General features: G+C 38.7%; 1 protein-coding gene across 4 annotated transcripts in view; it reads right to left on the bottom strand.

Moving 5' to 3' along the window:
* Positions 1-26,112, bottom strand: part of LOC106094472 (tRNA dimethylallyltransferase) — a 583,702-nt gene that overhangs the window by 465,130 nt on the left and 92,460 nt on the right. For all 4 annotated transcript variants that reach the window (XM_059367007.1, XM_059367008.1, XM_059367009.1 and 1 more), the window contains one exon: positions 6,309-6,446. In XM_059367007.1, coding sequence (XP_059222990.1) covers positions 6,309-6,446 — 138 coding nt within the window. The remainder of the gene's footprint in view (positions 1-6,308; positions 6,447-26,112) is intronic.

The following is a 26,112-nucleotide window of genomic DNA, read 5'->3' as shown; positions in this document are numbered from 1 at the left end:
TTATAACAAAATACCACATGCAAGATGTCAACCAAATCGGATATGAATTGCACCCCCTAGTAGCTCAAGAAGTATAATCGGGAGATCGAGCTACATCTAACCATGGGAGCTACATCTAAACATGGACAGATTTGGCCCATTTACAATCTCAATAAAAAGTATTTGCTCAATATTTCAAGCTGCGAGACTACCCATATGAAACTTAAGGCGATTTGAACAGACGGATATCATGGGCATGAAGAATATATACTTTATAGGAACATAACACCCATATTCCCTGATTGTGAAAACTATATTAGCATACCCCTCATCCCATGGTGGTGGGCACAAAAAAATCGTAACATTCATGTTTCTATCATTTATCAATGTCTAGCTTGGATATGCGTAAAGACAAATAAAATTCGCTTACATTTTAAAATATTCTCCTTATAAACTATGTCATGCTCATTAATTTCCCCAAAATAATTACATCTACCACCTCCACAATGCATTTTTTTTTTTGCTTTTGCTTTCGAGAAGAGGCAAACCATTCCAAACTAAATCTTCTGTCACAGCTCATTTTACACTGTCCAAACTAATTGCTTTCCCTGGTCATTTGATGAAATTATAAAAAAAAACCATTGCCGCCATACTAAGGCCACTATGTGATTGAGTTGGAATGGCAAGAGAGTAAAGAACGGAATTAAAATCTTACACATTTCACATTGATGTGACAAATGTTGTCAGTTGTCCGTTTCATAAACATTCGAAATGTAGCATTTTTAAGCACATTTCATTAAAATAAAAAAGTATGATATATGGGGTTGGTCCGTTTTTATGCCCATCACCGAAGAATGGGGGCGTATTAATTGTGTCATTCCGTATGTAACATATGAAAAACTCAATTTCTGACCCTAAAAAGACCATGCAGCCATGTCCCTCTGTCCGTCTGTCGGTTATAATCCCGCTACAGTCTTTAAAAATGAGCTGAAAATGTGCACAGTTAATTATACCCTACACCACCAGGGTATTATAAGTTTGTGCAATTGTTTGCATCGCTAAGAAAGAGAAGAGCTAGACCCATTGATAAGTATACCGATCCACTTCGAATCACTTTCTGATTCGATTTTGCCATGTCCATCTGTGAATCCAACCAACACGCAAGGGATGTCCCCTACATATACAGTGCATTGCGCTGGCAATTAGGGAAGCTAAGGGTTGGAGGGGGAAAGAGGGAGTAGTGGGTATTGATAAACGTCTTAAATTTCTGAACTTCTGAATGTCGGTGGGAAAGAGCTTAGCCGGAAGTCGATTCCACATACGAATGGTTCGGACCAAAACTTAATTTTCTCGGTAATACATGGTTCGGTCGACTGGCCAAGCAATTACCAACGGTTGTGAGTTCCTGACAAGTCTTGTATTCCTGGTGAACATCCTAACGTCAAGTATAAGAAGACAAATATCCCCAGGAACACACGCCATGAAAATAACGATAGAGCAATACAACGCTACCCACATTACGACGATGTTCAAGAGAAGCAATAGAGATGGATACTCTAATATCCCAATCAACTCCATCGATCTCCGTTGAAACCAGTCAAGTAGCTCCAAGGATGATTTTGGAGCTGCTGCCCATATATGAGAGTTATTTGGTAGCCCAAAAAGTAATTGCGGATTTTTAAAAGAAAGTAAATGCATTTTTAATAAAACTTAAAATGCAGCTGATAACTGACAGAAGAAAGAATGCAATAACAGAGTCACAAGCTGTGAAAAAATTTGTCAACGCCGACTATATAAAAAATCCGCAATTACTTTTTGGGCAACCCAATATTTTCCACCCTGCGCCTGATGTAGTTAGTATAGATATTGAGAAGATCAGAAAAGGTGAAATACTTCCTGCATCGCTTAAGAAAGCCCAAACACTTGAATGCTTCTTTCGACACTTCGAATACGTGTTTTGACCAAAGGACATCACAATGTATCTTCATGCCCAGAACAGTATGAGCATTTGACTGCTCAATATCTAAACCGTGGATAGATATCGACGCTTGTAGTGGGTCAGTGAATCGCTAGTGAGACAAGGAACAGCACTGCGTCTTCTGTGCGTTAAAGTCTACTCTGTTCATTCTACCCCCCTCGAAAATGGCCAACAAATCCTGGGAGAGCGTCTCATCCTTAATACGCCTCCTGTCCACAATTTCTTGAGCACTGGACCTATGGTCGAATGAATATGAATGACACAGACTACTGTCATCGGCAAATGAGTAGACTGAATTCGAAGTCAGATCCAATAGATCGTCAATGCAAATAAGAAAAAGGGAAGGGGAAAGGACAGAGCCTTGTGGCATACCTGCAGTCAATGTATACTCATCGGATGAGAACCCATTTACAACCACTGATATGGTGCGATCTCTGAGAAAGTTCGATATAATTCGAACGAAGTTCCCACCGACTCCAAAAGCGACAAGCTTTCATAAAATTGCACCGTGCCAGATCCTTTCAAATGCCCCACTCGGAAATGGCCAACAAATCCTGGGAGAGCTTCTCATCCATAATGCGCCTCCTGTCCACAATTGCTTGAGGACTACCGTCATCGGCAAATGAGTAGACCGAATTCGAAGTCGGATCCAATAGATCGTCAATGCAAATAAGGAAACGGGAAGGGGAAAGGACAGAGCCTTGTGGCATATCTGCAGTCAATGTATACTCATCGGATGAGAACCCATCTACAACCACTCATATGGGGAGACCTCTGAGAAAGTTCGATATAAATCAAACGAAGTTCCTACCGACTCCAAAAGCAACAAGCTTTCATAATAGTGCACCGTGCCAGATCCTTTCAAATGCCCTACTCGGAAATGGCCAACAAATCCTGGAAGAGCGTCTCATCCATAATGCGCCTCCTGTTCACAATTTCTTGAGTCGCAGGGTCGAATGAATATAAATGACACAGACTACTGTCATCGGCAAATGAGTAGACAGGATTCGATGTCTGAACCAATGGATCGTCAATGACAATAAGAAAAAGGGAAGGGGAAAGGACAAGGCTTGTGGTACAACTGCAGTTAATGTATACTCATCGGATGAGAACCCATCTACAACCACTGATATGGTGCGATCTCTGAGAAAGTTCGATATAAATCGAACAAAGTTCCTACCAACTCCAAAAGCTCCAAAAAAGTGCACCGTGCCAGACCCTATTAAATGCCTTGGAGATGTCCAGAGCTTTGACCCTACTCTCACCGAACTGATGGATAGCGGGACTCCAACGTTCCGACAAAAATGCCATTAGGTCTCCTACAGAGCGATTTCTGCGGAACCCATACTGTCTATCGCTATGAAGGCCATTGGACTCTAAGTATCTCACAAGATGATGGTTAACTCTACTCTCCATAACCTTGGAGAGCGCGGAGCATATCGCAATTGGCCGATAATCCGCAGGGTTGCACGCTCCACCTTTTTTGCGGAAGGGCTGAAAGTTCAAAACCCTCCAACGCGCCGAGAAAACTTCCTCACGGTAAGCATAGTTGAATAGGTTGCGCAGTGGACGAGCAAGCGTCGAAGAACACTTACAAAGGACAAGTGTTGATATACCGTTCGGGCCCGTTCGCCCGTCGAGATCCGCAAGAACCCTTTTAACTCCACGTGTTTGGAATAATATATGAGGCATCGCGCTAGATGCACTGGACGAGCAAGCGTCGAAGAACACTTACAAAGAACAAGTGTTGATATACCGTCTGGGCCCGGAGATTTATTAACGTCGAAGTCCGCAAGAACCATTTTAACTTCACTTGTTTGGAATTATATATAAGGCATCGGACTAGATGTGATAGATAGTGTATCACGGGGAGTGGTTGATTGCTTAACGTCAAAGAAGAATTTCCTGCAAACATTTCAGATAGTAGATTAACCTTATCAACCGGGTCAGTGAATACCTGATCATACTTAACAAGAGTTGGAATTGTCGATGGGTTGCCCTTCACTCTTTTTACGAGTGACCAAAAGCTCTTGCTTGCCCGCGGAGAAGCAATAACATTGGCACGACGGGAAGACGCTGTTCGAGAAAGAAAGTTTTCGTGTCTAAGTACTCTGGCACACCAACTTCTTGCCTGTTTGCGCAGCATTTCGGTATTGGCGTTTTTATTCAGACGCCAAATCTTCTTTTGATCTGAGAGCATCTGTGCATGCCTGTTTAAACCAAATTTTAAGGGGAGGCGGACCCTCCCCCTTACCCTAATTTTCAGAAACTTCAGATCTCAGAGATAACTGGTGCGATTTAAGCGAAATTTTGTGTGCTCTCATATAGTACCCTACAAATAAAAATTTGGTATCCAAATTTCGGATGGGGTACCTAGGGGGGCTGCCCCACCCTAAAACCTACCAAACATATATTTAGACCAATTACGACAATATGGGACGCAAATGAAAGGTATTTAGGATAAGAAAACTTATCTGATATCCAATTGTCGGACCAAGTGCAAGGGGGACCACCCCCAACCCCAAAACACCCTTAAATCGGACATATTTACCGACCATTGCAATATGGGACTCAAATGAAAGGAATTTGCGAGTAGAATACGAATGTTATATCCAAATGTGGGACCACGCTTCTGGGGTCCACCCCTTCCCCAAAACACCCCCCAAAAAGGACTTATTAACTGACCATGTCAATATGGGGCTTAAATGAAAGGTATTTGAGTGTAGAATACGAATCTGATATGCAAATATGGGACCAAGTGTTTGGGGGCCGCCTCTCACCAAAAACATCCCCCAAAGGGGACAAATTTACGACCATATCAATATGGGGCTCAAATGAAAGTTCTTTGGGAGTAAAGTACGAATTTGAAATCAATATTCGGGAAAAGTGTCTACCCCCCCCACCCCACAACACCACCCAAATAGTAAGTATTTTCTGACTATTGCAATATGAGGGTTTTTAAAGTGGAACACGAATCCGATATATATTTTCGAGGCCAACTCACTGAGTGACCGCCCATCCCCCAAAACACCCCCAAGCCAGTCATGTTTGCCGACTATGGAAATATGGGGCTCAAATTAAAGGTATGTGGGAGTAGACCACGTATCTGATATCAACATTTGGAGCCAACTGTATAGCGGACGTCCCACCACCATAAAAACCCCCAAATAGTACATATTTGCTCACCAAGACAATTTGGGTCTTAAAGAGAGTAGAACTAAATATTCATAGTTTTTAGGGTCAATACCCAAAATCGGACATATTTGCTGATTTTTGCAACAAGGTGTTTAAATGAGATTAGAAAACGAATTTGATATCCAATTTTGAGGGCAATGGCAATATGGGGTTTAATTAGATGATATATAGATATATGAGAATAGAGCACGTTACTGATATATTTTCAGGGCTTAGAATTTGGGGGACCACCCCACTCCCCAAAATACCCCTAAATCGGGCATATTTACCGACCATGACAATGTGGGGCTTAAATGAAAGGTATCGGGGGGGTAAAGCAAGAATTGATACCCATTTACGGGACCATTTTTCTTCGGGATCAACCCCTTTCCCAAAATACCCCACAAACAAAAAATTTTTACTTACCATCGCAATATGGTGGTCAAATAAATTGGGAGTAGAATACGAATTTGATATCCAAATGTAGGACCATGTATTTAGGGCATAACCCCATCCCCAAAACAAATTTGTCGACCATGCCAATATGTGGCTCATGAATGGTATTTCATGAAAGGTATTTCAGATTAGAAAACGAATTTGATAACCTATTTTGGGCCCATGCGTTTGGGGAACCCCTCATCCTCTAAACTCCTCTCAAAACCAATTGCAGTATGGGGTTTAAAAAATGGTATTTGAGAGAAGAGCACGATGTTGAAATTTTCTCAGGGCCAAGTATCTGGGGGACCACCTCTTCAACGAAGACACCACTAAATCAGACATCACGAGGATATCGGGCTGAAATGAAGTATTTTAAGGATGGAGTACACCTTACATCCAAACTTAAATTCGTAGACCAATAAAGATCATGTGGTCATTCAGATAAGGGCACTTATATTGTTAAACTGTCAGTCAAGTTTGCATGGTTTTCCACTAAAAGCTCTTTAATTGTCGAAAATAAATATTCCAAGGAAACTTTTGTTCCATAAAAGTAAAAGAAGGTGCAGCGGATCGGTCCCGGATCAGCAGTACGTTATAAAAATGTTAAATGTCATATTGCCATATGTTTATTCTTTACTCGTATTTTTCTTGTTTTGTAAAAAAAAAACGTAATATGTTGGGAAAAAACTTACTCTGTGTCGCTCAGTTAGCAATTTTAGATTCATTTTAAAAAGGATACAATTGGCAATGCTTTGTTGCGAAAATGCATCACTGTAAATGGTTCAGATGGTGTTGCCACATCCAACAAATGATGTCTGACTCGAGATTGCTCTTCTCTGGTTGCCTTGGCCGTAGCAATGTCCAAATTAGCATAAACCTGGAAATGGATTGAAACAAAAGAAATAAAACGATATGAAATATTTCAATGCAGCATGACCAGACAGTGTTAATTACTGTTATAACGTAGAGAACAATAAGTTATGAAATTAAACTGTTTTCATACGAAAGCTGAAATGCACTTAGAGAAATAGCAGAGTGTCCTTATGAAAGGGGACCTGAGGAAGCTTAGAAAAATGATCAGGAGCCATTGGGTTGATGTACCCGGATGGTATCAATGGCGCTTCGATACAGTACAGCGCCGATTTCAAGGACGTAGTCAAGTTTTTATTTGGGGGGGGGGCATATTAAATTTACAAAACAATAATATATATGTATACTTGCAAACATTCGAAAAAAGAACTTGGGAAGAGGAGGGAGCTCGCGCCCGACAGCCTCCCCCCCCTCCCCCTCGTCCTTGGCTGAGACACTGAACGTGGCTGAGGATATGCTAAAGGAGGGGAACATAGTCTGGGCGTTGAATTCGGCTGAACCATACAAGTCAATGGGAAAGGATGGCGTATAACTTGCAATGTTGCAAAGGGCAGTATTGTAAGCCTTACGACACGACACAATATTGATCTAGGCATACACATTCTTGATCGTCTTGACATTCTGTGTCGAACTAGCCATGTCCGTCGGTCCGTCGAAATCACAATAGCGGTCGAACGACGCGAAGAGCTAGCCAATTGAAATTTTGCACAGATACTTTACATCGATGTACCGATCTCCCGATTTACTTCTTGAGACCTTGGAAGCCTCAATTTTCATACGATTGGCTGAAATTTTGCGTATAGTGTTCTGATATGACTTACAACAACTGTGCCAACTACAGTTCAAATCGGTCTATAACCTTTTCATCCGATTTGGCCGAAATTTTGCATATCGTATTCTGTTATTATTCACACCAACTGTGCCAAGTACGGTCCGAATCGATTTATAACTTGATATAGCTCCCATATAAACTGATCTCCCGATTTGACTTCTTATACCCCTGGAAGCCTCAATTTTGACCGATGACCGATTTCAAGTACGGTTGAAATCGGTCAAGAACCTGATATAGCCTCCATATAAACCGATCTCCGGATTTGACTTCTTGAGCTCTTGATAGCCACAATTTTTGTCCGATTTGGCTGAAATTTTGCACATGTTGTTTTGTTGTGACCTTTTACATCTGTGCCAAGTACGGTCCAAATTGGTCTATAGCCTGATATAGCTACCATGTAAACCGATCTCCCGATTTGACATCTTGAGCCCCTGAAAGCCACAATTTTCATCCGATTTGGCTGAAATTTTGTACATAGCGTTCTGTTATGAACTCCAACAACTGTTCCAAGTACGGTCCAAATCGGCTAAGAACCTAACATAGCTCCCATATAAACCGATCTCTCGATTTGACTTCTTGAGCCCATAAAAGCCGCGATTTGTATTCGATCTGGCTGAAATTTTGCACATGGTGTTCTGTTATGACCTCCAACATTTGTGCCAAGTACGGTCGAAATCGGTAAAGAACATGATATAGCTCCCATATAAACCGGTCTCCAGATTTAACTTCATGAGACAATATAAGCCTCAATTTTCATCCGATTAGGCTGATATTTTGCATATAGTGTTCGGTTATGACTTTCAACAATTGTGGCAAGTACGGTCTAAATCGGTCAAGACCAAGATATAGCTCCCATATAAACCAATCTCCCGATCAGACTTCTTGACCCCTTACACGCAGCGATTTTGATTCGATATTCTGTTATGACTTTCAACAACTGCGCAACTGTGCAAGTAAGGTCCAATTCGTTCTATAACCAGATATAGCTCCCATATTTTAGCAGAATCCAGAATTAAGAATGCTGTTTGGATGGCCGAGAGCCAAAGGGCTTGGTATAAGCTAACAAATAATTGGGCTGTTTCTTTTCACCAGGAGGAAAAAGCTGGGTGTTTTCAGGAGTCTTGTTCTGAATGGTGTTAAACCACTTTGTACTTGGGTGAACTATTTGGTCGTGATACTTGATCAGACTCTAACCTTGATAGAAAGGTTAGGGGGTTAGGCCAGGCATGGTAAACCGTATGTTTAAGGCGGTTGTTCAGCCGATGTTTACCTAAGTATCTTTGGTGTGGCATAGGGATTTGGACAACTATGCTGAAGGCAGGGTAAAGGTACAATGGATAAAGGATAAAGAAGGTACAATGTAGCGCTGCGATGCTGATTATTGCAGCAAGAACCAGTGTGATGAATTCCTTTCTCGATCTTAGGTCGTTGTACCTGTAAATTGCTTTAAGATTGAGGCAGAGAGGTACCTGTCGCTCCTCAAAGTTGGGGCATCGTTTTGTTCTGCTGAGGGATGGAGAAACTGGACTTCCAAGGAAGTCCTTCCTTGTTTATGGGTTGGATGTCCTTTTCTGAAAAGGGATCTGCCTTAAAAGGGACATTCTTTTTACACGGATGGATTTAACTTATAAGGCGACTCCTAGTTGATATCCTTGGATTCACCACATTCAATAGAATTTTGGACGGGTGCAGGGTGTTTCAGGCGTAGGTCTTTGAGATGATGTAGAAGCGGGAGCGGTGGCCAGACCAGACACGAATGTCGTTGTTTAACGCAGATGCCTGCCATCACGGGCCAAACCTGCGAGGCCCAAGGGTGAATACAATGCGTCTACCAACGACCCCACAAGTGGTAACCCACACATGAGTACCAATTTGATCCCACGTAGTTGGACGTGTTCACCTCCTTGGTTAGGAGCGGAGCACTACCTAAAACTCCTTCCGATCTATGGGTCACGGCACCCGTTTGAAAACGCAACTCCACGCCGAGCTTATGCTCTACCCGAGATTTGGATACAAACCACAGCCACCACGTTGCTCCCAGCTGGGGCCTCACTATTGTCAGGCTGGAACCGAAGTTCCAGGGGCTCCTGACACTCGTGGTACCAGATTAAGATCTCCGGTCAGACATCGTACCCTTAAAAGACTACTACCAGTTGAACCCCAAACAGTTCCGGACTGGTCACCTAGAACAAATGAATCGCCCTAAGCCGACCCTAAGCCAGCATACAAAAGTATGCACCAAACATACAACAGGACTATATATACAAACACAAACAGGACACGGCAGCTCTCACGGTCTACGCCACACATATCTGCATCAACATGGGACTTACAATCAATGGATGACCGAACACAACCACAACAGCTACGGGAACCAACAATGGGCAAACGACGCTGCATCAACATGGGCAAGGCAGGTGCCAGGCCACGCCATGCGCAGCACCAAATCACTCGGTTGCGCCAGACCAGACTGTCAACATATAAGTAGGAAGTCAGGCACTGCTGAATAGTCGGGCCATGAGCGGCCGAGTCCTGAATGGTAACTGCAACGCCAAATCTTTGACGTCGCGCTGAACGCTGAAATTTTCCCACCCCTTCATATGTCAAACAAGTTTGGTAAATAAATGCGCTTTCGGTGGCTCTTGGAGTGAAAAATCGGGTGATATATATGTATGGCAGCTATATCCAAAGTAGGACCGATTTCTATGAAATTCATCAGTAATGTCGGAAGTCATAGGAAAATCCTCCTTGCCAAAAATTCGAGACAATCGATTAACAAATGAGCACTTTATTGCAATATTTCTCAAAATCGGACGAACATATATATGGGAGCTATATCTAAATATGAACCGATTTCTCATATATTGTGGTAGTCTTCGAAAAAGGTGTTGTACAAAATTTTGACAAGATTGGTCAATGAATGCGCTTGCAGTGACTCTAGGAGTGAAAATCGGGCTATATATATACATGAGAGCTATATCTAAAACTGAACCGATCTCTATGAAATTCAAGAGAAGTATTAAAAGTCACATGGAAATCCTTCTTACCGAATTTCTAGGGAATCGGTTAACAAATGAGCAATTTATTGCAATATTTCTCAAAATCGGAGGAAAATATATATGGGACCTATAGCTAAATCTGAACCGATTTCGACTAAACTTCACAGATATTGTGGAAGTCGTCGAGGAAAGCGTTGTACAAAATGTTGGGAGGATTAGTCAATATATGCGCTTGCAGTGGCTCTGGAAGTGAAAATCGGCCATATATATATACATGAGAGCTATATCTAAATCTGAACCGATTTCTATGAAATACACCAGTAATGTTAAGAGTCAAGAGAAAATCCTTCCCAACAAATTTCAAGAGAATCGGTTAACAAATGGCCATTTTATTGCATTATTACTGCAAATCTGTCGAAAATATATATGGAAGCTATATCCAAATCTGAACCGATTTCTATGAAATTTACCTGTAATATCGGAAGTCATAAGAAAGTCCTTCTTGCCAAATTTCGAAGGAATCGGTTGACAAATGACCATTTTATTGCAGTATTACTGCAAATCGGTCGAACATATCTATGGGAGCTATATCCAAATCTGAACCGATTTTTATGAAATTTACTTGTAATGTCGAGAGTCAAGAGAAAATTCTTCCTACCAAATTTCAAGAGAATCGGTTAACAAATGACCATTTTATTGCAATATTACTGCAAATCGGTCGAACATGTATATGGGAGCTATATCCAAATCTGAACCAATTTTTATGAAATTTATCTGTAATATCGGGAGTCATAAGAAATTAATTCCTGCCAAATTTCGAGAGAATCCGTTAACAAAGGACCATTTTATTGCAGTATTACTGCAAATCGGACGAGGATATATATGGGAGCTATATCCAAATCTGAACCGATTTTTATGAAATTTACTTGTAATGTCGAGAGTCAAGAGAAAATCCTTCCCAACAAATTTCCAGAGAATCGGATAACAAATGACCATTTTATTGCAGTATTACTGCAAATCGTACAAACATATATATGGGAGCTATATCCAAATCTGAACCGATTTTTATGAAATTTACCTGTAATGTCGCGTGTCACAAGAAAATCATTCCTGCCAAATTTCGAGAGAATCGGTTTACAAATGATCATTTTATTGCAGTATTACTGCAAATCGGACGAACATATATATGGGAGCTATATCCAAATCTGAACCGATTTCTATGAAATTCACCAGTAATGACGAGAGTCAAGAGAAAATTCTTCTTACCAAATTTCAAGAGAATCGGTTAACAAATGACCATTTAATTGCATTATTACTGAAAATCGGACGAACATATATATGGAAGCTATATCCAGATCTGAACTGATTTTTTCCAATTTCAGTAGACTTTGTCTCCAGGCCGAAAAACATGTCTGTACACAATTTGAAGGCGATCGGATAAAAATTGCGACCTGTAATTTGTACACAAAAATGCATTTACTTTCTTTTAAAAAATCCGCAATTACTTTTTGGGCAACCCAATAACATGGACAGACGGACATAGCTAAATCCAATCAGAAAGTGATTCTGAGTCGATCGGTATACTTATCAATGGGTTCTATCTCTCTTCCTTTTAGGTGTTACAAACAAATGCACTAAGTTATATAGCACCCTGTACCACAGTAGTGGTGTAGGGTATAAAATATGTATTACCCCAGTTTACCCACACAATTCTGCACCAACTATGAAAATATGAGGAAAGGCGGTTCAGCCGTTTTTAAGTTCTTACAGAACAAACAAACTGACTTTAATCGACTTTTGCAAACAGGAAGATTTCATAGGAATTTTGTCTTTAGGGAATTGCACAGAAATTTTGTCTCTAGAAGAGTTTTTGTCCACAATATGCCAATAGAGTTTTTTTTTGGCTTTTTCATTGCCCTTTTTCTCCAAGTGTATTAGTTTTTTTTTGTATAAATGCATTTTCTCGACAAAAAGCAATATTTAAAAGTCTCTATGAATGCTTGTGGTAGTTTTACTCCCATTGTTAATTACAAAAGGTCTTAATAATTTAATTAGCATATCATTGGTATTTCAAAGATAGGCATAGAAACAAAAGAGTTGAAGGTGTTTATGGTAGTCTACCTCCAGAGTGAATGCCTCTGTGCACAGACATCTCCTCCCACCCTAGGTCGTGGTAGAGCCATTTGTAAAGGGTTCAACGACTTTGGAATTCTTAAGCCTAACACCATGACTGTTAAGTTCGAACCAGTATCGCTCGAACTAAAGCAGATCAGCACAATCGATGAAGGGTTATCCGCTTGTCCAAACAGGTTGTTCGTTAAATCCCGAATAATGCCACTGCCATCACCTCTACCAACGAAATTCCAGTTAGACATTAATTTTTCATTAAATATTAAAATTTCGATTTGTTGGTTTTTTTGCTATTTGGGAATAGGATTTTACATAACAACAAAACCAATTCACCAGAGAAAAATTTAGAAAGATCTGGTGGCGCATCCATATGCCATCGGCAGACAAATAACATTTTGATTTTATGACAAACACAATGGCTGCCTCTCTCAACGTTCATCTAAACGGGGGCTGTTTTGATAAAACGCTGACGATTAACTACCAGATTTTTGTATAACCTACACTACTAATGTGACAAAAAGGGTACTGGTATTTAGTCGATTGGTTTGTAACAAAATAAAAAAAAAAACAAATAAAATAAAAAAAAAAAAATAAAAAACAATAAAAAAATAAAATAAAATAAATCAAAAAAATTAAATAAAATAGTGAAATAAAATATAATAAAATTAAATAAAATAAAAAAATAAAATAATATAAAATAAAATAAAATTAAATAAAATAAAATAAAATAAAAAAAAAATAAAATAATAAAATAAAATATAATAAAATTAAATAAAATAAAAAAAAAAATAAAATAAAATTAAAAAAAAAATAAAATAATAAAATAAAACATAATAAAATTAAATAAAATAAAAAAAAATAAAATAAAATTAAAATATAATAAAACAAAACAAAATAAAATAAAATAAAATAAAATAAAATAAAATAAAATAAAATAAAATAAAATAAAATAAAATAAAATAAAATAAAATAAAATAAAATAAAATAAAATAAAATAAAATAAAATAAAATAAAATAAAATAAAATAAAATAAAATAAAATAAAATAAAATAAAATAAAATAAAATAAAATAAAATAAAATAAAAATATAATAAAAAAATAAAAATAAAATTAAAAAAAATAAAACTAAAATAACATAAAAAATAAAATAAAATAAAAATAATATAAAAAAGTTAAAAAACAAAATATTAATACAACAATTAAAGTAAAACAAGTAAAAGCGTGCTAAGTTCGGCCGGGCCGAATCTTGGGAACCCACCACCATGATTTCTGCCAAAAATTTATGCAAACTAAATTTGGTAAAAGGGCATAATTTTATTCTGCATACCAAACTTCTGTCAAACTAGCAAAATTTAAGCATCAAGGAACCGAACAATGATAAATAACAGACCAGTTTATATGGGAGCTATATCAGGTTATAGACCGATTTGGACCTTACTTAGCACAGTTGTTTAATGTCATAACAGAACATTCTGTGCAAAATTTCAGTCAAATCGGACAAAGTTGTGTTTTCCAGAGGCAAGAAGTTAAATCGGGAGATCGGTTTATATGGAAGCTTCATCAGATTCTTGACCGATTTGAACCGTACTCGCACAGTGTTTGAAAGTCATAACAGAACAGCAAGTACAAAATGTAGGCCAAATTGGATGGCCTTGTGGCTTCCAGGGGCTCAAGAAGTCCAATCGGGAGATCGATTTGTATGAGAGCTATATCAGGTTATAGATCGATTTGAACCGTACTCGACGCAGTTGTTAGAAGTCATGTGAGAACACTGTGTTTAAAATTAAAGCCAAATCGGGTGAAAATTCTGGCTTCCAGGGGCTCAAGAAGTAAAATCGGGAGATCGGTTTATATGGGAGCTATACCGATTATAAACCGATTTGGACCGTACTTACCACAGCTGTTAAAAGTCATAAAAGAACACCTTGCACAAAATTTCAGCCAAATCGGATGAAAATTGCTGCTTCCAGGGGCTCAAGAATTCAAATCTGAAGATCGGTTTATATGGGAGCTATATCAGGTTGTAGATCGATTTGAACCGTACTCGACGCAGTTGTAATAAGTCATAAGAGAACACCTTGCACAAAATTTCAGCCAAATAGGATGAAATTTCGGCTTCCAGGGGCTCAAGAATTCAAATCTGAAGATCGGTTTATATGGGAGCTATATCAGGTTATAGATCGATTTGAACCGTACTCGACGCAGTTGTAATAAGTCATGAGATAACACAATGTGTAAAATTAAGGCCAAATCAGATGAAAATTGTGGTTTTCAGGAGTACGGTTTATATGGGAGCTATACGTGCAAAATTTCAGCCAATTCGAATGAAAATTGCGGCTTTCAGGTGCTCTAGAAATCAAATCTGGAGATCAAATTATATGGGAGCTATATCAGGTTATATACCTATTTGGACCCTACTTAGCACAGTTGTTAAAAGTCACGAGAGAACACAATGTGTAAAATTTCAGCCAAATCGGATGCAAATTGTGGTTTTCAGGAGCTCAATAAGTCAAGTCGGGAGTACGGTTTATATGGGAGCTATACCAGGTTAAAGGCCGATTCTGAGTCTACTTGACACAGATGTTGGAGGTCATAACAGAATGCTACGTGCAAAATTTCAGCCAAATCGGATGAAAATTTCGGATTCTAGAGGCTCAAGAAGTCAAATCTGGAGATCGGTTTATATGGGAGCTATATCTAAATCTGAACCCATTTGTAATTCCCCAACGACCTACATCAAAATTAAGTATATGTGTCAAATGTCAAGTGGTTAGCTTCACGCGTTCGACCGCTATCGTGATATCAACAGACGGACGGACATGGCTAGATCGAATCAGAATGTCGAGAGGATCCAGAGTATATATACTTTGTGGGGTCGGGTCAGATCAATATTTCGAGGTGTTACAAACGGAATGACTAAATTTGTAAAGGGTGATTTTTTTGAGGTTAGGATTTTCATGCATTAGTATTTGACAGATCACGTGGGATTTCAGACATGGTGTCAAGGAGAAAGATGCTCAGTATGCTTTAACATTTCATCATGAATAGACTTACTAACGAGCAACGCTTGCAAATCATTGAATTTTATTACCAAAATCAGTGTTCGGTTCGAAATGTGTTCATTCACCGTTCAGCGATGAGGCTCATTTCTGGTTGAATGGCTACGTAAATAAGCAAAATTGCCGCATTTGGAGCGAAGAGCAACCAGAAGCCGTTCAAGAACTGCCCATGCATCCCGAAAAATGCACTGTTTGGTGTGGTTTGTACGCTGGTGGAATCATTGGACCGTATTTTTTCAAAGATGCTGTTGGACGCAACGTTACGGTGAATGAACACATTTCGAACCGAACACTGATTTTGGTAATAAAATTCAATGATTTGCAAGCGTTGCTCGTTAGTAAGTCTATTCATGATGAAATGTCAAAGCATACTGAGCATCTTTCTCTTTGACACCATGTCTGAAATCCCACGTGATCTGTCAAATACTAATGCATGAAAATCCTAACCTCAAAAAAATCACCCTTTATACCTCCATCCTACGGTGGTGGGTATATTTAAGTAAAAAAATTATTAATTTGAAAAGTTAAATTTAAATACGAAAAAATAATTAAATAGAAATAATTATTTATTTGGAAGAAATTGTGAAAAATTTTTTATACAATTTCACAAAGCTTATAGGGCTTACAAACTTTGCCCTGACCCTATATCTGCCTTATTAGCTTCTTTAATTTAGGAAGTGAACTGTGAAAATTTTGTTGTTGTTTTTTTTTTTACTTTGCTTCACAGACGAACAGACAATACACATTCCTATGTTGACAGGCCAAGTTGATTGGGTTCCATAGAAATTTAAATATTTTACATAAATAACAAAATTCACATGATATTGGACATTAATTTCGATTATTGATTCACTCAGTTAGGATTGCAGCACAAATAAAAGAAAGAACTTATATTCGTTCTAGTTTGAAATTCTAGTCTAGGAGACAGGCCATATTTATAACCATCATCAGTAGTCACTACCAGTGGCATATACTATATGTATATATAGACGCCGAGACAATCTGACATTTGTCTGATTAATTGTTTATGCAACCTTTCATAGATTAAGACATAAAATTAACCCTTGGAGGACGTAGAATTAACCGAATGATAAAAATTTGTATCGCCAAAATTGTATGAATGTGTTAACTTGCATGAAAAAAAAAATCTTGGAACACATACAGTGGGCTATAAAAGTCTGCGTATAATACAAATTTAACTACCTGCAAATTTTCTTTACATTATGGACAATTGGTAAAGGTTTGCTGTAGTATTTTTATGTTAATGAACTATAAGTAATGACTTTAATGACTTCTTCTGTGATCTGCATCGGACGAGCCAAATGGCTTGAATCGGTGTTAAACCTGAAAAAACTCCCACATGGACCGATCCCCCTATTGCAATTGAGGCTCTAGAGGGCGCAGGTCTGGCCGGATTGGATTTTGTGCAACGACTTCTCCTATGCTCTTCAGCATACGTGCCGCCTATAGGACGAAATTTTTATCAGACTTCTACAATGGTCTTGAAAATAAGGTACGGCCCTAATAGATTCATAATATGATATAGCTCAAAAAGTATAGCAATTATAATCTATTATCGTTTGCCTTCTTATAAGGAGATAGCGGGCAATTAACTTGGCAAATGCGATTCATGGCAAAGGGTATAAAAGATTCTACCCGGCCGTACTTATCAAGCTTCTTCTTGTTGGGAGTTATAAATGGACTAGCTGACCAGATGCGCTCCGCTTAACCCTAAAATTGCTTTTTATACCCTCCACCATGGAATGGGGGTATACTCATTTCATCATTCTGTTTATAACTCCTTTGGAGTTATATATACTCTTGATCGACATGATATTATAAAGCGATCTAGCCATGTCCGTCCGTCTGTCTGTCCGTCGGTCCGTCTGTCTGTCGAAAGCACGCTAACGTTCGAAGCAGTAAAGCTAGCCGCTTGAAATTTTGAAAAAAAAAATTTTTTAGTAGTGTAGGTCGGTTGGGATTGTAAATGGGCTATATCGGTGAATGTTTTGATATAGCAGCCATATAAACCGATCTTAAATCTTGACTGCTTGAGCCTCTAGAGGGCGCAATTCTTATCCGATTTGGCTGAAATTTGGCATGACTTCCAACAGCTGTGCTAAATATGGTGGAAATCGGTTCATAACCTGATATAGCTGTCATATAAACCGATCTGGGGTCTTGACTTGTTGAGCCTCTAGAGGGCGCAGTTCTTATCCGATTTGGCTGAAATTTAGCATGACTTGTTTTATTATGACTTCCAACAGCTGTGCAAAGTATGGTTTAAATCGGTGCATAAAGTGATATAGCTGTCATATAAACCGATCTGGGAGCTTGACTTCTTGAGCTTCTAGAGGGCGCAATTATTATCCGATTTGGCTGACATTTTTTTACAACCTTTAACATGACCTTCAACATACGTGTCAAATATGGTCTGAATCGGTCTATAGCATGAAACAGCACAATAGAGATACCGGGAAAAGAACTCGACAAATTTGATGCATGGTGGAGGGTATATAAGATTCGGCCCAGCCGAACTCAGTACGCTTTTACTTGTTGATAATTGATTGTTATTTATTACATATAGGATGGGGGTACACCAATTTCGTCAATCATTTGGGTACAACACGAAATATTCGTCTAGCGCTCCGAGAGCAGCAGTAAAACGAAGCAGTGCGAGCCGAACAAAGAAAATAAAAAAACCACCACCCGAAGCAAAGCAAATGTGGTGGCCTGTTAGATGGTTTTGCTTATGGATATATTGTTGTTGTAGTTATAGGTTGGTTAACAAAGAGTACCTGTCAACAACAAATTTGTAGTTTGAGTCGTTGAGATTCATTATAAATTGTTGCAGGAAAATTAACAAATTTCGTAGTTGTTTTTTTCGACCAAAATTGTTGTTTTTCAAAATTATTTTTAGATGAGAGCTATATCTAAATTTGAACCAATTTTTACCAAAAAATGATATGTGAAAATCGATTTGATGAAAAATTCGATCTTTACTTTGAGGGTACAATATGAATTTTTCTAGTAAATGTCACATGAAAGTTTCCTTTATTTGCCAATTTAAAGCTAGGACCGAAAATACTCAACTGGATTCCCTAGAAATCAATACGTCCAATTTGAATGTCATGTCAACGGTTTATCGTTAACCAATCACCATAATATTGCGTATTTTGCTTATCCATCGGCTTATCCATATGTCCTCATATAGCCCTCATATAGGCCGATCTTTCGATTTAGGGTCTTAGGCTCGTAAACTCTGTATTTATTAGCCGAATTGATTGAAATTTGGAACAATGATTTGTGTTGAGATCCCTGATATTGTTCAAATCGAACTATATCCTAAAATATATTATAATATAATGGTTTAAGGTCTTAGGCCCATAAAATGTGAATTTATTACCGGATTACTTTGACATTTGGACAATAACTTGTGCTAAAATCGCCCATATCCGTGCCGAATATGGTTCAAATCTGTCTTTGTCTTAATATAGGCTGCATACACATCAATCTCCCGATTTAAGGTCTCAGGCCCATAAAAGACGCATTTATTGCCCAATTTCACTGAGCTGTGTTACGTGGCGAGTATAGAATAGATCGGAACATTTTTGGTGTAGCTCTAGATCAATCACCCATTCAAAGGTCTTTCAACCATAAATATCGAATTTATTATTCGATTTTGCTGAAATTAAGCACAGTGAGCTAATCCCTAAATATCCTCCCCGAAAATGATGCTAATCGGATCACATTTGCATATGGCTAATATATATCGATCTCTCGATTAACGGTCTTGAACCTAAAGAGGACCCCTGTATTAACCGATTTTGTTGAAATTTTGAAGAGTGCATAAGGCGAAGTGAGTCCATTTCGGAACAAATGTGGATATAGCTGCGGTAGGTTAATAATGGTGTATTTCCCACAATTGAATGCGGATATAGCGATGCTCGTCAAGCTCAAAATCCAGTTCCGGTCTATAGGACCGATCGCAGCAGGAACATTATGACCATTTTTAATTTAAAGACTCCGATAACTAGCCTTGTCATATTGAGTATCACGGGCACTCAGTCTTTTAGCCGGTGCCGCCCGGCCTTCAATACTCATAGTCATACCGTACCAGAATTGGACAAAGTGTTGTTTATATATACCCGATCCAATGTGCGGCCCAACCGAACTTAATGCCTTGTTATTGTTGTTTTTTTTTTTTTTTTTTTTTTGTAAGTTGGGCTGTAGCACTCAACAGGAACAAAATGTCAAGCTACGGCAACGAAGACAGCTGTACTTTAATATGGTCCAATCTGAACCGTACATTGCACAAACGACAAAAGGTCTAACAGCTTCACAGTGCCAAATTTGAGCGAAATCGGGTAATAAATGCGGCTTCTATGTGGTCTAAAGACAACTCACTGTTCCAGATTTCAGTGAAATCGGATAAGAAATGGGGCTTTAATTGATCTTAGAATATAAATCGAGAGCTATATCAAGATTTTGCCTGATCTGAATCATATTCGAAAAGAATGAAGAGGAACCCAAAACAACTGACTGTTTCAAATTTCAGCGAAATCGGACAATAAATGGGTTTCCTGTAGACACTACCTCCTAAATCGGCAGATCGGTCTATGGCGATTTAGATCCGAGACGTATGCAATGGGCCTCAAACAACTCGCCGTTCTAAATTTCAGCGAAATCGGGTGATAAATAGGTCTTAGACCTTAAATGGAGCAATGGGTCTACATGGGGGATATTTCAAAATATTATTCGATCTGGTCGATATTCGCTACAGATGCCAAAGGTCCCAAGATAAGTCACTGTTCTAAATTTAAGCAAAATCGGATTAATAATGTGGCTTCTATGTTCCTTATATCCGAAATCGGGAGAACGGTCTCTATCGGGCCTATATTCAAATATTGTCCGATCAAGACCATACCTGGTACGGATGCTGAGGGTCTCAAGACTATTTACTGTTCCAAACTTCAGCGAAATCTGGTAATAAGTGCGACTTCTGGGCTATATCATTACATATCATTTGGGCCATATTAGGTACGGACATCGTGGGTTTGATTGGGGGATTTAGGCCATAACCGATACGGATATTAAGGGTCTCGAGACAATTCACCGTTCTAAATTTCATCGAAATCGGGTAATAAATGGGTTTTAGACCTTAAATCGGAAGATAGGTCTACATGGGGGATATATCAAGATATCGTCCGATCTGGGCCATATTCGATATGGATGTTAAAAGTCCCAAGATAACTCACTGTTCTAAATTTTACCAAAATTGACTAATTAATGTGGCTTTTATGGTCTTTATACCCGGAATCGGGAGAACGGTCTATATGGGGGCTATATTCAAATATTGTCCAATCAGGATCATACCTAGTACGGATGTTGAGGGTCTCAAGACATCTCACTGTTCCAAATTTCAGCGAAATCGATCTGGTCCATATTAGGTACGGATATCGTGGGTTCGATTGGACGATTTAGACCATAACCATATGGGCCTCAAGACAACTCGCCTTTCTAAATTTCAGAGTAATAAATGGGTCTTAGACCTTAAATCGGAAGATAGGTCTACATGGGGGATATATCAAGATATCGTCCGATCTGGGCCATATTCGATACGGATGTTAAAACTCCAACGATAACTCACTGTTCAAAAGTTTAGCGAAATTGGGTAATGAATGTGGCTTATATAGGCCGTATACCCGGAATAGGGAGATCGGTCTATATAGGGGCTATATTCAAATATTGTCCGATCAGGACCATACCTGGTACGGCTGTTGAGGACCTCAAGACAACTCACTGTTCTGACCTTTAATCGAAAAATCCGTCAATATGAGGGTTATATCAACATGTTGTCCGATCTAGACCATAGTCGACAATGATGCTGAGGGTCTCAAGACAACTCACTGTTCCAAATTTCAGCGAAATCGGGTAATAAGTGCGGCTTCTACGGGGTATGGGGGCTATATCATTATATGGTCCGATCTGGGCCATATTAGTTAGGTACGGATGTCGTGGGTTCTTAGTAAACTTGCTGTTCGAAAATCCAGCGACATCGGGTAATAAAAGCTGTTCTCATAGGCCCTACTCCCTTAATCGTCAGATCGGTCTATATAAGGGCTATAACAAAAAAGCCCTTATATACTCTATACGAATGTTAGAGGTCCCAACACAATTCACCTTTCTACATTTCAGCGAAATCGGGTAATAAATGCGGCTTCTGTGGGCATAGACCTTAAATCGGGGGACATCGGGTAATAAAAGCGGCCCTACTCCCTTAATCGTCAGATCGGTCTATATAAGGGCTATAACAAAAAAGACCTTATATACTCTATACGAATGTTAGAGGTCCCAACACAATTCACCTTTCTACATTTCAGCGAAATCGGGTAATAAATGCGGCTTCTGTGGGCATAGACCTTAAATCGGGAGATCGGTTTATATGGGGGCCATATCCAAATATTTTCCGATCAGGACCATATTATATACGGATGGCGATAGTCCTAAGACAACTTACTGTTCCAAAATTCAGCGACATCGGGTTATAAATGTGACTGCTATGGGCATTAGACCTCGAATAGGGAAATCGGTATATAAGGGGGCAATATCAACATATTGTCCGATCTGGGCCATATTCGATATGAATGTTGAGGGTCTCAAGACAACTCACTTTTCCAAATTTCAGCTTAATCGGGCGATAAATGCGGCGTCTATGAACTTTAGACCTTAAATCGGGAGATCGGCCTATATGGGACCTATATCAAGATATAGTCCGAATATCATCGAACTTAACTTGGATATGGTGAAAGGAATTGACTCTGCATAGCTTCATCTCAATACCTTAAGTTTTAAAACTGTAGCGTGTTTACCACAGAGAGACGGGCAGACAGACGGACAAAGATTTTTACGACGATCAAGAATATATGTAGCTCGTTGGGTCGGTAAAGGATATTTTGATAGGTTACGAACTGAATGACATAATGAATATACCCCCACCTGGAAGTGGGTTTACAAATATTGCATATTTTTGTGTTTGACATCATACCAGATGGAAAAATATATTCACCTTTAGTGACGGATTTTTATACCCTCATTGCTTTTCTAGCAATTAAATGAAAATTTTTAAAAATCTGTTAATAAATTTGGATTTAAGAGCAAATATATCAAATGGGATATATATGTCTCATTCGTCCTCAAATGGTAAAGAGATCAAAAAACACCAAAAATTAAGGAACATTGATTTTAATTCCCAAAAATGGATTATTCAGTTAAATCCAAACATTTTTATGTAGCTGTCGCTAGGGCAACCTGATTGCGGCATCTCTTTTTTTATGGTACCTCAACATTCAAGGCGCTTAAATCAATTTATCTAGTTTTAAATTACGCTTTATTAGCATAAGCTGCGCCTGAGCTATACATGCTCTACATAATCATAAAAATCTGTACATCCGGTTTAGCTAATTTTTTTTTTAATCTCGCATTCACTCAAAATTTTTGCAGTCGAATTCAAAACCAAAACAGCGAATTGATTTCAATAATTAAACATTTTTAAGTTAAAATATTGTCGATGCCATAAATGTTATTATCTCCAACACCTGTTTTAAAATAGCAATAAGAAATTTTTGTTGCTCTGTATCTAGAAGTGCAGTTATGGCCAATGCCAATTGCTCATAATCAAGATGACAATTAGCTGCATGTGAGAGTAATAGGTTCGACATTTTGTTGAAACGACAAGAAATTTGACGAAATCATAGATCTTCAAATAATATGAAGGATATTTTCGTGATTTTTAGAACATACAAAGGGCACAATAAAAGAGCGCAAACAAACAAAGATGAAGGATGTAAATAAATGCAAAATTTGCCATGACCATTCCATTAAGGAACGGGGGCAAACTTCCAACATATCAATGAGTGCTATCCGATTAAAGTTTAACTTCATGATAACGGGCCTTCTTTTTATGGCCGAATCCGAACAGCGTGACGCAATGCGACATCTCTTTGTGGAGAAGTTTATACATGGCTGTCATGCGTATACTGCGTCTTCTCTATAAAGAGCGCGGACATTCCAGTTGCAGATGCGGAAATCATGGTCCATAAAACGTTTGGGGCGGTCGTCAACATAAGCGGGATCCATTTTTAATATTTATCGTTTTTTTACCCTCCACCATAAGATGGCGGTATATTCATTTTGATGTTGCGTGTGAAACATATCAAAGTATCCATTTCCGACCCTATAAAGTATATATACTCTTGACCGACGTCAAAATCTAAGATGATCTAGCCGTCTGTCTGGCCGTTCGTATGTTCGTCGGTCTGTCCGTCTGTCTGTTGAAATCACGCTACAGTCTTTAAAAATAGATATATTGCGCTAAAACCTTGCACAGATTCTTTTTATGTCCATTGGCAGGACAAGTTCGAACATGGGCTATATCGGACTATATCTTGTTATAGCCCACATATAGACCGATCTGCCGACTTAAGACCTTAGGCCCATAAAAGCCACATTTATTATCCGATTTTGCTGAAATTTGAAACAGTGAGATGTGTTAGGCCTCTCGTCACTCTTATTCTTTGGCCCAGATTGGTCCAGACATAAATATTGCTGTCATATAGACCGATCTCTCGATTTAAGGTCTCGTGCCTATAAAAGGCGCATTTTTGTCCGATTTAGCTGAAATTTGGGATAGTGAGTGTATTAGGATATTTATTCTGTTTGTAGCACGCTAACTTTCGAAGGAGTAAAGCTAGCCGCTTGAAATTTTGCACAAATACTTTTTATTAGTGTAGGTCGGTTGGGATTGTAAATGGGCCAAATCGGACCATGTTTTGATTTGGCTGCCATATAAACCGATCTTGGGTCTTGACTTCTTTAGCCTCTAGAGGGCGCAATTCTCGCCCGATTTGACTGAAATTTTGCACGTGGCGTTTCAACAACTGCACTAAGTATAATCCAAATCGGATCATAATCTGGTATAGCTGTCATATAAACCGATCTTGGATCTTGACTTCTTGAGCCTCTAGATGGCACAATTCTCATCCGACTTGACTGAAATTTTTGCATGAAGTGTTTTGTTATGACTTCTAATAACTGAGCTAAGTATGGAGCAAATCGGTACATAACCTGATATAGCTGCCATATAAACCGATCTTGGATCTAGACTTCTTGAGCCTCTAGAGGGCGCAATTCTCATCCGATTTGACTGAAATTTTGCACGTAGTGTTTTAGTACCATTTTCAACAACTGCACTAAATATGATTCACTAAGTATGGTTCAAATCGGTAAGTATGGTTCAAATCGGTCAATGTTTTGATATAGCTGCCATATAAACCGATCTTGGGTCTTGACTTCTTGAGCCTCTAGAGGGCGCAATTCTCATCCGATTTCACTGAAATTTTGCACGCAGTGTTTTGGTATCACTTCCAACAACTGCACTAAATATGATTCAAACCGGTACATAACCTGATATAGCTGTCATATAAACCGATCTGGGATCTTGACTTCTTGAGCTTCTAGAGGGCGCAATTCTTATCCGATTTGAATGACTTTTGGCACGACGTGTTTTGTCATGATATCCAACAACTGTGCCAAGTAAGGTTCAAATCGGTTCATAACCTGATATAGCTGTCATGTAAACCGATCTGGGGTCTTGACTTCTTGAGCCCCTAGAGGGCGGAATTATTATCCGATTGGAATGAAATTTCGCACGACGTGTTTTGTCATGATATCGAACAACTGTGCCAAGTATGGTTCAAATCGGTTCATAACCTGATATAGCTGCCATATAAATCGATCTTGAATCTTGACTTCTTGAGCCTCTAGAGGGCGCACTTCTCATCCGATTTGGCAGAAATTTTGTACAACTGCTTTTCTCATGACTTTCAACATACCTGTCTAATATGGTCTGGATCGATGAATAGCTTGATACAGCTCCCATATAAACCTATCTCCCGATTTTGCTTCTTGAGCCCCTACAAGGCGCAATTCTTATCCGAAGGAACTGAAATATTACACAATGACTTCTACAATGTTCAGCATTCATTTATGGTCCGAATCGGACTATAACTTGATATAGCTCCAATAGCATAACAGTTCTTATTCAATATTATTTGTTTGCCTAAAAAGAGATACCGCGCATAGAACTCGACAAATGCGATGCATGGTGGAGGTTATATAAGATTCGGCCCGGCCGAACTTACCCCGCTCTTATTTGGTTTTTTTGAGAAAGTTTATGTGCCCAATTTTCCCTAAACGTTTTGTTTATTTTTTGAAAATCTTATTTTAAAGAAAATTTTATTGGAACCGTTATCTTTAGAGAAAATTTCTTAAAAGTTTGATGTCCCTGAATATCTGAGCTGCTGAAGACTTTCTCTGTTATATATGCGGAAACATTTTTGCTTATTCATTGCTGGCCATTTGTCAATATCAGATTTCAAGTTTTTAAAATTAACATTTCACTTGATCTTAGATTCGATTCTCTACTTCTCCGCTGGAATTTAGATTGACATTTTCATTAATCCGCAATAAAATCTGTCGTTGGGCATTTATTTGTACATAAAGTCGGTGATAGCTTTCAAGTCATCAGACGGGTAGGCCAAAAGGCAGGTCTGTTGTCTGCCTAAATGATGGCCGGTCAGGCAACCTGCTAGA

Source organism: Stomoxys calcitrans, chromosome 4 (assembly GCF_963082655.1).
Source record: "Stomoxys calcitrans chromosome 4, idStoCalc2.1, whole genome shotgun sequence".
NCBI classification, from domain to species: domain Eukaryota; kingdom Metazoa; phylum Arthropoda; class Insecta; order Diptera; family Muscidae; genus Stomoxys; species Stomoxys calcitrans.
This window is presented reverse-complemented; position numbering and strand designations above follow the sequence as displayed.